This window comes from Acanthaster planci, linkage group LG12 (assembly GCF_054643075.1).
Source record: "Acanthaster planci isolate LZ-2023a linkage group LG12, COTS_SCS, whole genome shotgun sequence".
NCBI lineage: Eukaryota > Metazoa > Echinodermata > Asteroidea > Valvatida > Acanthasteridae > Acanthaster > Acanthaster planci.
Window position 1 is genome coordinate 12,223,233 of NC_141788.1, and position 12,423 is coordinate 12,235,655.

The 12,423-nt window shown below is 38.9% G+C and overlaps 1 protein-coding gene across 12 annotated transcripts in view; it reads left to right on the forward strand.

Moving 5' to 3' along the window:
- The window catches only part of LOC110988048 (terminal uridylyltransferase 4-like), a 179,533-nt gene that overhangs the window by 37,095 nt on the left and 130,015 nt on the right, over nucleotides 1-12,423 (forward strand). For all 12 annotated transcript variants that reach the window (XM_087144097.1, XM_087144094.1, XM_087144096.1 and 9 more), the window contains 3 exons: nucleotides 4,241-4,418; nucleotides 8,692-8,832; nucleotides 11,762-11,834. In XM_087144097.1, the coding sequence (XP_087000223.1) occupies nucleotides 4,241-4,418; nucleotides 8,692-8,832; nucleotides 11,762-11,834 (392 nt within the window). The remainder of the gene's footprint in view (nucleotides 1-4,240; nucleotides 4,419-8,691; nucleotides 8,833-11,761; nucleotides 11,835-12,423) is intronic.

Sequence of the window (12,423 nt, forward strand, 5' to 3'; positions counted from 1 at the left end):
GCAGAGCTCGAGGCCGTGGACAGGGCTTATGCAACGTATTTTGTGTGGGCCGAGAGCGTTATGAATGCAGGCCATTGACATGGTGTGCGTGCCATTGTTTACGGCCCTGCTGGGCTGGGAACACGTGGGCAGCACATCAGCATCATACACTCGGGGTATAGACGGGCCATTATTCAGTGTAATTGGTTATTTGTTTTGTCAAAAAGCAGCGTTTTCTGTGGCGCTGGGTATATATTTGCCTGGCCACTTCCCGGCCCTTCAGTTGCATTACACAATGTTTTTCAGCGATGAGGAAACTTTAACCGTGACTAGTGGTTCAGATTTCACGTCGGAATCGACGAACAATTGTGACTCGTTTCAAGGGTGTCAAGGTTTGACCATGTAGCACCCATTCTTTTTGAACCGCATTGGTTAGCAATTGTCTACTAGACCAAGTTCAAAATAATTTTATGAACTTTTAACTACATGTACTTCATGCCGGGGCATTTATGAATATTGATGATACTGGGAGGGATGATTTCTATTTTTTTCTGTTTTCAAAATTCTGAAAAAATTCATATCTTCATTAATTGGACACTTACACCCACACAAAGGACTGTCTGGTTTCCACTCTAATCTGACATACAACATCTACTGACACTGGAGTATTTCAGCCAGGCCTGCCGCCTTGTAAAAAGAGCCCAGATTGTGTGGTGTTACGTAACTTTCTTTTGTTCAAGAACCAGGCACAGTGCGCTGCTGACCTCTTTTCAGTAAGGGCCAGATTAGCATGCAGTGGTGCTGTGTGGCTCATCGCTGTGGTGGTGGAGCGCTTTTGTCCCCGGTGGTAATCTGCTCGCATGAACTGCCCCAAACCGTGGTATACTGTTTCAAAACAAGGCTGGATTATCTCCACTATTGAGAGCGAAAAAATGTCGGTAATGCCCAGCAGCTCAGTCTTTTGCGCTGAGCACGGTCTTTTCTTATAAGGCCCAACTCTTTTGTCCCAGTTCCGGGCTCCCCGGCTCTGCATATAAAGCCTATGTACATGAAAACGGGTTGCCGACCAGGGAGTGTGGTTAACCACTTGCTGCTTGCGGCAGTTATCAACGTTGATGATGCTGGTCCGGGATAATTATCATTTTTTTTCTGTTTTCAAAATTCTTAAAAAATTCTTATCTTCATTTACTGGACACTTACAAACACCTGAAGGACTGTCTAGTGGCCCCTCTAGCCTAACAGGCAAAATCTATTGACGCCTGAGTATTTCAGCCAGGCCTGCAGCCTTGTAAAAAGAGCCCAGATTGTGTGGTGTTATACAACTTTCTTTTATTCACGAACCTGGCTCAGTGTGCTGCTGACCTCTTTCCAATAGGGGCCAGATTAGCATGCAGCGGTGCTGTGTGGCTTATCGCTGCAGTGGCGCAGTTGCGGTTAGCCCTGAGAGACCACTAAGCCCCAACCGATCCCAAGCCAATTTCAGTCAACTGCAATCCCTGCGTGCGTCGCCGAACACGATACACGAATAAGTGCTTGGTAAACTGGTGTCAAATTCACATATATATCAGCTCATATTCAGTGCGATACACAAAGAAGCACGCAATGCCTCACAGGCAATATTTTGGTGTCCAGTGTGAGAACAAAAGTGCAGTGTGTGATCTGAGCAAAAATTCAATAACTCCCAACGGAAAAAAAATTGGCAGTAGTGGCCCAGCGGCCGGATGAACCCCCACACATTTAACAAAGCTATCTGTGTTCAAAGTCGCCTCTTCACGAAAACAAAAGCCGATGGAATGTTTCCGTAAAAATATGTGTACGAGAAAAAGAATATACCCAATCCCCAAATATGATTTTGCAAACCGTTCTTTGAAATAATTATTTTTCCTAGCTGCACGATGATGCAAATGGATTTTTGGCGGAAAGCAAAGCCGTAATTTCTTTGAATTTAAGGAAACCGTGTCATGCCCAGCAAATTTAATGCAAAACGTGGAGTTGACTGTCGTCACTGAAATTGTGAAACAATTTTTTTTCAGTGGACGGGTGACCAACCACCCGATCGACCCTGTGGCTTCTATCGCCGAAGAATGCTTTTTTATGCAGCTGACCCTTCTTCAATTTCCTTTAAAAATCATGATGACCTTCAAACGTAATTTTTCACCCAAGTCTTACCCAACTAACCTAACTGGATGACACACGACCAAGCGGTTGGCAAACTGGTGTCAAATTCACTTATTTATCAGCCCATATTCAGCGCGATGCACCAAAACACACTCAGCCTAAAAGGAAGTGTTTGTGTGTCCTGTTTGAGACTGAGAACAATCATCTGTAAAACTGTCGGTAATTGAAGCAAGTGAATTCACAACTGCCAACGAACAGTGAGTAGCGACCCAGCGGCCAGATAAATCCTCACACATTTGACAAAGCTATTTTCGTTGGAAGTATCCACTTCACGGAAAAGTACACTTGTACGAACGATGTTTTGTGGACATGATGCGACATATAATTTGATTGACCGATGTCAATATCGGTATGAACAAATTTATCCACTGGAGAAAGAGATGACCAGCCGACAACCTTTAGACCTACGCCTAGAAAAAAAAATTCAGTGCTGCTGATTCTTCCTTGAAATTCCTGGGAGAATTGATTAAAAAAAAACTACCCATTCCTGGGAACAAAGAAGCAATTGTTTTACTCGTGTTTTCCCCAACTGATCTCACCAGACACACAACACGAGCAAGCAATGTTGAATTCACTTTATGTCCGATCTGGCTGAAGAAATGGATGCCCCAGTGGATTAATGTTGTCCTTTTCCATGTACGGAGATGTTCTGTACGTTAACCCGTCAGGAAATTATTCATGGTGATCCTGTGCAATCCAGATCATTTCGGAGCGGCAAGAGTTATCTTTTTCACTAAAGGTGGATCGTTAATCCCATTTCATGAGATTTCGTGAATCAGTTGTGCCGAATCAAATCAAGCCAGCACTCTTCGTGGACAGACTGCTTGTTGGTGACATTAATATCTACACCAAGGGTGCACCGATCGATATCATAAGCATTATTTTATGGTCATTATTGCACATTGTCAACTCAGTGTAGTTCGTTTTGCATCGTGATCGGATTTTTAAACATTGGGCTCTTAAATTTAAAAGGGGTTTAACATGTATGCCACGATTTCATAGACATGCCAACATGCATGTAATTGTGGTGAACAGAATGTAGTGCCCGTTTGCAAGCATGCAGCATTTCCCTGCTTCACGTTCACAGGTCAGTGACACCACTTAAGGCATTGCGTGTGCGGTTTACCCAATACACGTTTCCGTTGTCGGGCCAACCCTTTTTAGTGCGTGTATTGAGGACACCCTGCATGATGTATCAGGAATGTGTATTGCGCCTAACGTGTGTGTGATCAATATATCATGTCATCGCGTGAACCTTTACTTTGGCCTTAACTGTACATTAGTGTGTGTCACTCTGGCATCAAATCCATCCTGGAATTGTGCAGTATTTGCAACATTTCAAGAATGTTAGGTCTGTAATTTTATTTGTATTTCTGAAACATGCAACATATACATGTACGTGTAGGTCCACAAAACTTTATTCGAAAATTGGAATAACATAACATATTTTTGGAAAATATGTTAGGTCTGTAAAGTTTGATTCTTTAAGTCTGTAAAGCATTTGATACTTTAAAGTACACCCTGTTTTAAATATTATCAGGCGTGGAAATGAGTTTGATTTTTTATGAAAAGCATTCTGTTTCTACGCAAACATGTTCCAGTCTTTTTGGCACTAATTCTTCTTCGCACTGAGTACATCACTAGCATTGAACTCATGGACAGATAATTGATCTATTGTACATTAATAATTACGAAAAGGGTTTGATTGTCCTTCATAGTCGCACTTTTGCTTGTATATTTATCTTGAAATTGATCGATAATTGAATTGTAAGCAGATCCGCACAACATTTCTTTCATTCAAGCATTTATTTGTGTTTGTAGTGTGTTTGTGTGTGCCCTGGCTGGAACCAACTTGGGGAGACAATTCATTTGTTAAAAAGTACAGAGTTTGTGGACAACCATTTTGCCCCCAGTTTGAATTTGCCTCCACGATAACAACATGTGTGGTCCTTGCAACTACAGTACTATGTCGGCATGTCTGTTTTTATTTATTTCTTTCCTTTTATTATTTTTAGATTTGGTACTTGTACAATGGTTTTGCAGTCTTTTGACACTTAACTCTGAAAGATGTTTGTTTTATCAGAGCCAAAGCAACCTGAAAGAAATAAGACGTATTGGAGCTCCGAGCAAGGCACATGCTGAGGCTTTAACCACTCTTCTAGAAGCTACCATCTCCAAGATTACCCTGAAGGACAGTGACCTCCAAAGCAGATCTATCATTGCAGACAGACTGCAGTCAATGCTGCGCAGAACAATCCCAGGTTAGCCCATATGACTTCAGCACATTTCCGTTAATATCTTACAAAGATGAACACAGGAAGAGCTTTTTGCTTTCAACCTACCCAAACAGTCACTAAATATTAAAATTTCCTTTGCGTATGATTCCATTTACTGAATACTTGATCAACTGTAGTGCGCCCTCTAGTCTCATGATGCGCAGTGTAGCAGACGCCATGTTCAGCCTTCTTAATGGCTTTTCTGCATAGTACACTGTGTGAAAAAGGCTTTGTTTTGCTACATCTTTAGCTGCTTTAGTGTACTGTTGAAGCAGCTATTGTTTTCGTTAAAGGGTTTAAAAAATTTTTTTTTGGCTTTTTGCAATTTTGTGAAAAGGCATTCTTTTTGTTCTTTTTTTGGGGGGTTTGCAATTTTGGGAAAAGACATTCTTTTTGTTCTTTTTTTGTTTTTTTTGCAATTTTATGAAAAAGGCATTCTTTTTGTTCTGAATTTTTTTTTTGCTTTTTTTGCAATTTTGCGAAAAAAGTCATTCTTTTTGTTACCTTTTTTGCTTCTTCTTCTGCTCAAAAGCCCATTTGTTTTGGTACATGTTTTTTGTTGCCGCCACTTTAATGCTTTTGCAACTTTGGATCTTCATCAAACTTCTACCAATGAAGAACCCTTATGCACAGATGGTCCTTCTGCACATCATGGTCATGACGTCATCAAGTGATCTATTATTGATTTTTCAATATTTATTTCAGTCCATTGACTTTGTACACGTTTTCGAGGCACTATTTTGATAAATTAGCAATATTTGATTGTTATAAAAGTTACACCAAGTATTCCCCATAAATCGAAGATAATACGTAAATAGTTACGTCATGATGATGTCATCAAGTGATTTATTATTAAATTTCTAATGTTCCATTAAATTCGGTTGGGTAGAGTATTCTTCAAATCAAATATTGATGTAGTCACCGTCGACATCATCTTTTGTCCAATATCGATATATCCCTTTTTCATAATGACATTATCGAAATGTTAAGTGTTATTAATTTTGCATGGATTCTACTCTTTTGTTCGCTTAACCCCTTCGCACCGGGAATTCTTTTGACCGTGACTGCTGGGCTGTGGTATGCCCTGAATGGAGGGTTTTGTTCATCAGCATGCCCCATTGAACCAGCAGCTGCATGGTGAATAGACTGTACGTGTGGTATGCACTAATCCTCACACAAAGCTGAGGCTGTCAACGGGTTCCCGGTCTGAAGGGGTTAAAAAAGGGCGTGATACCTTATTTGCGTGGGGATGTATTAAGTCATGAACCCCAAACGCGACAGGTGATGAAGTCAATGACAACACCAGACCCTTAACTTACAGATCCCACATGGCGTTGTCTGCCGATGAATGCGAAAGTGGTTTCGGAGTTTATATCATACAGTACAACTTTGTTGTCACTGTTATCAAAACTGAAATTCATTTTTGCGCCAAAATGTCCAGGAGAGTGCAACAGATGTCATCAATAGTGGTCCTTCACTCTCTTTCGTAAATTTTGTACACAGAAAATCTGAAATGTGCAAGCAATTATTGATAAGTTAGATATTATCAAAGAATTTTGTTTTTTTATAGTGTTAATACAAACATGTATTTATGAATATGCAAATGAGGTGGATTTTGCAGACTAATGTCGACTGAGAATACACTCTGTAAGGCCCATATCTCCTGAAGTACATTTACATGTCCGATTGTGTTCAAATCTTGCAGGTATCTTGAAAACAGAGTGCTTTAGAGGAGTTTTAACCCCATGTGATGATGACATCATCCGGAGACAAGTCACGTGACATTACAAGTGCACTCTTTAAAGCCATATATCTCCTGAAGTGGATGTACAATCGGGTTCAAATCTTGCAGATATTTGAAAAGGGAGTGCCTTAGAGGAATATTGACCTTACCTGATGATGATGTCATCAGGAGACAAGTCACGTGACATTAACATGATTAAAGGTGACTGTTTAAAGCCCAATATCTCCTGAATTACATTTTCTATCAAGTTAAAACTTTGCAGATAACTTAAAAGAGGGGTGTTATATACGAAAAATGACTTGATGTCATGATGCCGTAGTTGTTCAGATGTACAAAAGAATGCGAAAAAGCCCTCTATTCTGTTGCCAAACAGACAGATAGGCTCTTGTTTTTTTTCTTCTTCTGTTTAAAAGCCCATTTGTTTTGTACACATTTTTTGTCACCGCCACTTTAATGCTTTTTCAACTTTGGATCATCATCAAACTTATACCAACAATGAACCGTTATGCATGGTCCTAGAAACATTGCGTCATGATGACGTCATCGAGCAATTTATTATTGATTTTTCAATATTTATTTTAGCCCTTTGACTTTGTACACGTTTTCAAGGCGCTATTTTCATACCTTAGTAATCTTTGATCGTCATCAAACTTACAGTAAGCTCTAACTATAAAATGAAGATAATTCTGAAATATTTACGTCATGATGACGTCATCAAGTGATTTATTAATAAAATTTGAATATTTAACTATTCGGTTAAATTTATATATATCCATATAAAATCAACCGTGGCCTCCCACAACATTCTGTTTGCAGCAAGTGCCAGGATAAAATGTGGTCTTGAATTCATCTCTTGACGTTTGGTAAAAGGTTTGGAGGTGGGTTGTCTGTTTTCATGTAGAAACATGGTCGAGTAGTTAGAGAGGAAAAGTGAATTTCCAGGAAATATTTATGTATATATGTTTGTGTGAGAATAATTTGCACGCCATTAATTATGTTTCAGACCAAGAGAGAAATACACTGAACGGGGGGGGGGATAAAATCGGGAGTGTATTTCAAATAAATTCTCTGAGAACGAGCTTTCATCCAACCAAATATTGGTAGGCAACCGACTGTCATGAATTGAAAATTATCAAAATTGTAAGTTTCCCGAAGATACGGGATCAACTGACTTTTTAGTGGTTGCATCTTTTGATTGACAAAGCCTGCCTCAGCATTTCTTTATCTAAACTTGAACCACATGAGACTTTCATTTTTTCCTGCCCACTGCAAAATATTTTATTTAATATGAGCATCCAACCCGTCAATTCTTTCCATCTCGACACTTCTTTTCTATCCAAACCTGGACCACTTGGGTTTTTATTTTTTCCTGACCCACCACTAAATAATTTTGTTCTGAGCATCCAACCCCACTAAGATTCTATCCAAACCTGGATCACGTGTGGTTTTTATTTTTCCATGCCCACCACATCTTGTTTTTATTCTGAGCACCCAACCCGTCAAAAATATGAATTCTTCCCACCTCAGCATTTCTTTATCCAAACCTAGACCATGTGTGGTTTTTATGTTTTCCCCACCCCACTGCTAACATTTTTTTCATTCCGAGCATCCAACCTGCCAAAAGTGTTTTTATTCCTTTCTACCCAAACCTGGACCATATGTGGTTTTTTTCCCTTCACCACTGCTAAATATTTTTATTCCAAGCATCCAACCCACCAAAAACATCAATCCTTCCCATTTCAGCATTTCTTTTCCATCTAAACCTTGACCAAGTGTCGTTTTTATTGTTTCCCTACCCTACCACTTTTTTATTCCGAGCACCCGACACACCAAAACATAAGTTCTTCCAACCTCAGCATTTCTTTTCAATCCAAATCTGGATCATGTGTGGTTTTTATTCTTCTCGCCCCACTACGCTCTTTTTATTCTGATCACCGAACCTGCTGCATTATTATTATTATTTCCCTGCTCTCTCGTGTAATCATTTTTATTTAGAACATCCAAACTGCCAATGTTCTTTGTATCTTTGTTGCGATGCTTTAAGTGACTCAAGTCTTGGAATGGTGTCACCTTTCCCAGATGTGAGGAGCGCAATACAAATGCTATTTCAAACACAAAAGAACAGGAGGACATGCAGAACAGGAGGAATGTGTGCGAACGGTCAATGTATTTTTTATCTTGTCCTCAAAGGATGTTAATCTACCCAGAGTCAAGTGTACTCTCATCAACAAAAAAAGAGGCATGGCGGTATGCATACACCACGCAGTGAAGACCATACATTGAAACTGAACTTACAGTGGTTATGTATTGTCACTGTATCCCACACCAAATGCGTAGAACCCGTTGCATATGATGATTTCCCACCAGTACATATATACATTTTAAAAGCACACAAAACATGCAATTAGGAATTTAAATTTGATTGCCCAAATTCGAGGAAATGACAAGAAATAATACTTGTTACCCCCAAATGAACAACTCTGGGGTTGTTCCCTCTGTCTATTTTTGTTACAGATGTGGAAGTGAATCTGTATGGCTCATCATTGAGTGGGTTTGGTTTTCAAGACAGTGATGTGAATCTTGGCATGGAGGTTCCTGAGCAAAATTTTCCACCTGAAATCCTTGTTAGAGCTTTTGAAGCTCTCATACCCGAGGGTAAGTCTTGTAGTGTTTTATAAACGTTACACAAAGTTGTGTAAAGGATCTACCGGTAGTATATGTAACTTTCTAGCAAAATCATCATTCTATCCACCTCCGATCGAGAAATAAGGCATTTTGCACAAAAAAGGATTTTACAAGTTTTAAATTTGAGCATTCCTGTAGATTCATGCGCATGGGTAGCTTATAGGCTTACTCTAAAATCTTTCCAGTGTAGCTTAAGTAATATATTACTGAGAACTGTTGATATCAAAACACTTTCCAAAGCACCCTTTTTCTGGATTGTAAAAGATACAGAATGCCCTTAATTTTTTAAACGTAATTTTATACAAAAGGTCAGTTTTGGGGTTTCAAATTTATGACAGCTCTCATTGTATTGGCTTGATTTATGTTTTGAGTCAACTGCTCTGAGAAAACTTAGAAAAACACAGGGTATTTTTAATAGTCAAATCAAGATTGAAACTTAGAAAAACACAGGGTAGTTTCGACTGTCAAATCAAGATCAGGTACATGTCATTCATCTTTAGCTAAATACATGGACTACAGGGCATTCCTGAGTAAGCGAACAACACACATGCAGGGTTAATTTGCAGATGAATGATGCTCTTTCCCTTTGAAAAGAGATGTTTTTCTTGGCCAAGCATAATCAGCAAGTCCACCACAGGGTGATGTGTCCCTCTTGACAGTAAAATGCTGTGGATTCAAGGAAAAACATGAGGAGTTAAGATATCACAGTCTAATACTTGTAGTTATTGACTCAAGGTGTTCGCATGCCTACTACCGTACATTATGCATGTGCTTGCTTAAGGTATGATCACACTTTTGCATCAGTTTACATATTGTTAGTGCAAGTCCAAAGATCACTCTCAGTTGACTAGCAGATAATTATAGATACAGAAGAAATCTCAGCGTGAAACTAGAGAGGTTTATTGTTTGGTATCATAGGTTTTTATGAAGGGGCAGCGCTTTACTATTGTGTTTGCGGTTAATAGTGAAATGAGGACCTTTTTTTGCATGAGGAAAATTCCTTTTCATAAATAAAATTTAAGTTTGAACCAATCCAAATTCCCTTTTACTTTGTACCTTGCAGTTACAGTACATGTATTTTCCTCCTCTTTTACTCTATAATGTATTTGGTTAATTATTATTTTGGTTCATTCATAGTTTACAGTTCATTCATAATCCTACAATAGCTACACACACAACACACAAAAATTGGTACCCATTTCAATGGTAAATTATTTATTACTCCATGGGTAAACAGAGAAATTTGGCCTCCACCAGTATATCTCATAATCAAAAACTGAGTAACTAAAAGGAAAACACATATAGGTACATGTACAGTACACATCAAAATATTTCCACAGAAAGTCTCAATACTATGCATGTAAAGCCTGGTTTCCATATGGTCATTTGTAAAGTAGACAGTCTGCAAGACATAAAGACACAGACACAAACAGCAGAAACGGTGCATGATGTCATTCCACCCAAAAATTGACACAATATGACATCCTAAACTGTGACTTTTTGAGGAAAATACCATTTTAGATAGACTGTACCGCCTCATGATGCCAAACCCATACTCCAATTTCATGCATTTCATTGATAGCTATTTAGTTGATCATGAGAGTATAATATTCAAGAATTAAGGAGAAGATTGGCAACATTTGTGGAACTAAGCGAGAGAGACATCATTTCATGCGGGTCATGCCAGTATGCATGTTTGTATGGAGATACCATGGCTACTCAACGCAGACAGTCAGCAAAGTTGAACCTGGCTCAACTTTGCCGATTGGGCTGGTTTGCGGGTTTGCGGGCTGGTTTGCCTTTGTCTGGGTTGTTGGCAACACCACCGTTTGGCATGTTTCCGTATGTCCATGTTGCAGTTTGTGTTTTGATAGCATTAAGGTAAGGAACAGTGGCGCATATTACCCAAAGCACTCTGTGTGGGAAATACCCACAATCACAAAAATGTATACTTCGGGCTTAATATGATAGAGAGTGACCCAAATGCAATGCTTCCCTCTGTGATTCATATTTTGAGGGGAACATTACATGCACTGTATAAGGTAGATTCTATGTCAATTGACATCACGGAAGTTGCTGTGTTGGGACGGCACATTATATTGTAATTTTTTTTTCTGTATTCTAACAGGAGATTCTTACGGAATATATGGATTACTATTTAATACGTATGGATTGCTTTTTTGTAGGTACGGATTACAATTTCATACGTACAGATTACAAAGCCATACATATGGATTAGTAATCCACATCTTCTATTGGATTACTAACCTTCAGTTCATTGGGCCCGAGCGGGACCAAGAGAGGGGGCAATTTCCCAGCAACAGAGGTTCCTTTGGTAGGAACTTAACTTTGCTGGTCCCCGAAAGACAGTGAGATACATACATGTACGTTGTCTACGTGTTTTTGGTCCTACCAACAATGCAACTATCCCCACTAGCATGGCTTTTTCAACTGATGTGGGGATGCTTCTGCTCAAAGTGGAATTTTGAATGCAACCAGTTCCTAGGATCATTATTTACCAAACCATACGTACAAAGGAATGACCCGTACGTACAACATAGTAATCCACATGTACAGTTTAGTAATCTGTACACGTGTACAAAATAGTCCGTATGTATGAATTAAACTTTGTCTTACTGTGTCCTAAATACACTTCCATTAACCTCCTCTTAGCATACAGAGAAAAATTGACCATAGAATGTACTGTCCCAAAACCGCATCTATACATGTAGCAGTACAAGGGCCATAACAGGGATGTGCTTGTGCCCCCTTAGATGATTTATTTAAACAGTCTTAAACATGAGCACTTGCTATGAAGTCTCTGTTAAGTGTATTTCAGACCTATGCTTTGTTTCACACACAAAAAAAGTTTAAATTTGAATATTAAATCAATTTACAGATGCTTACGTTGAAGATGTACACTCGGACTTTGAAGGTCATTTTCCCTGTATCAGATTCAGTGATAAAGAAAGGTAAACTTATTTGCTTAATTTTCATCGGCCCCATTAAGATGACCCAGATACTGAACTACCTCCTATCTGAGTCCACTCTACTGGGTGTTGAAAACTATCAACAAGTTGTGCAATTTAAATATGAACTGTTGGACAAGTTGAATTTATGTTTGAAAGCACAGTTGCCTTATTCCTAGTGAGGGAAAACATATCTAGCTATTCATTTATTTGTTCTTCATGTTATTTCCAAAATTTTGATAAGTACAGTGGAACGCCACTGTAACGAACATGGCGAGGTCCACGTGTTCCGTGTATCTGTCGTTTGGTATAGTTAATATTCAGTCATTGATACACGCATTCATTCCAAACTCCAGCCCATATTCAACTGTGTGCCACTGCCGGTTCCATGGAAGTTTCAGTTTGAGGATTAGGGGGCAACATGTATGTGCAAGAAATGAAGTTAAAACTTTAAAAAAATGTGAAATTCCTGCAATTTTTAAAATGTACAATCATTTTCAAGTTTTTCCTTCTGAGCAGTCCTCACTTCAAGTAGAATTGCAAATTGAAATAATTTTTTTCCTTCAGTCATTGCTTAAAATTTGCATGTGAC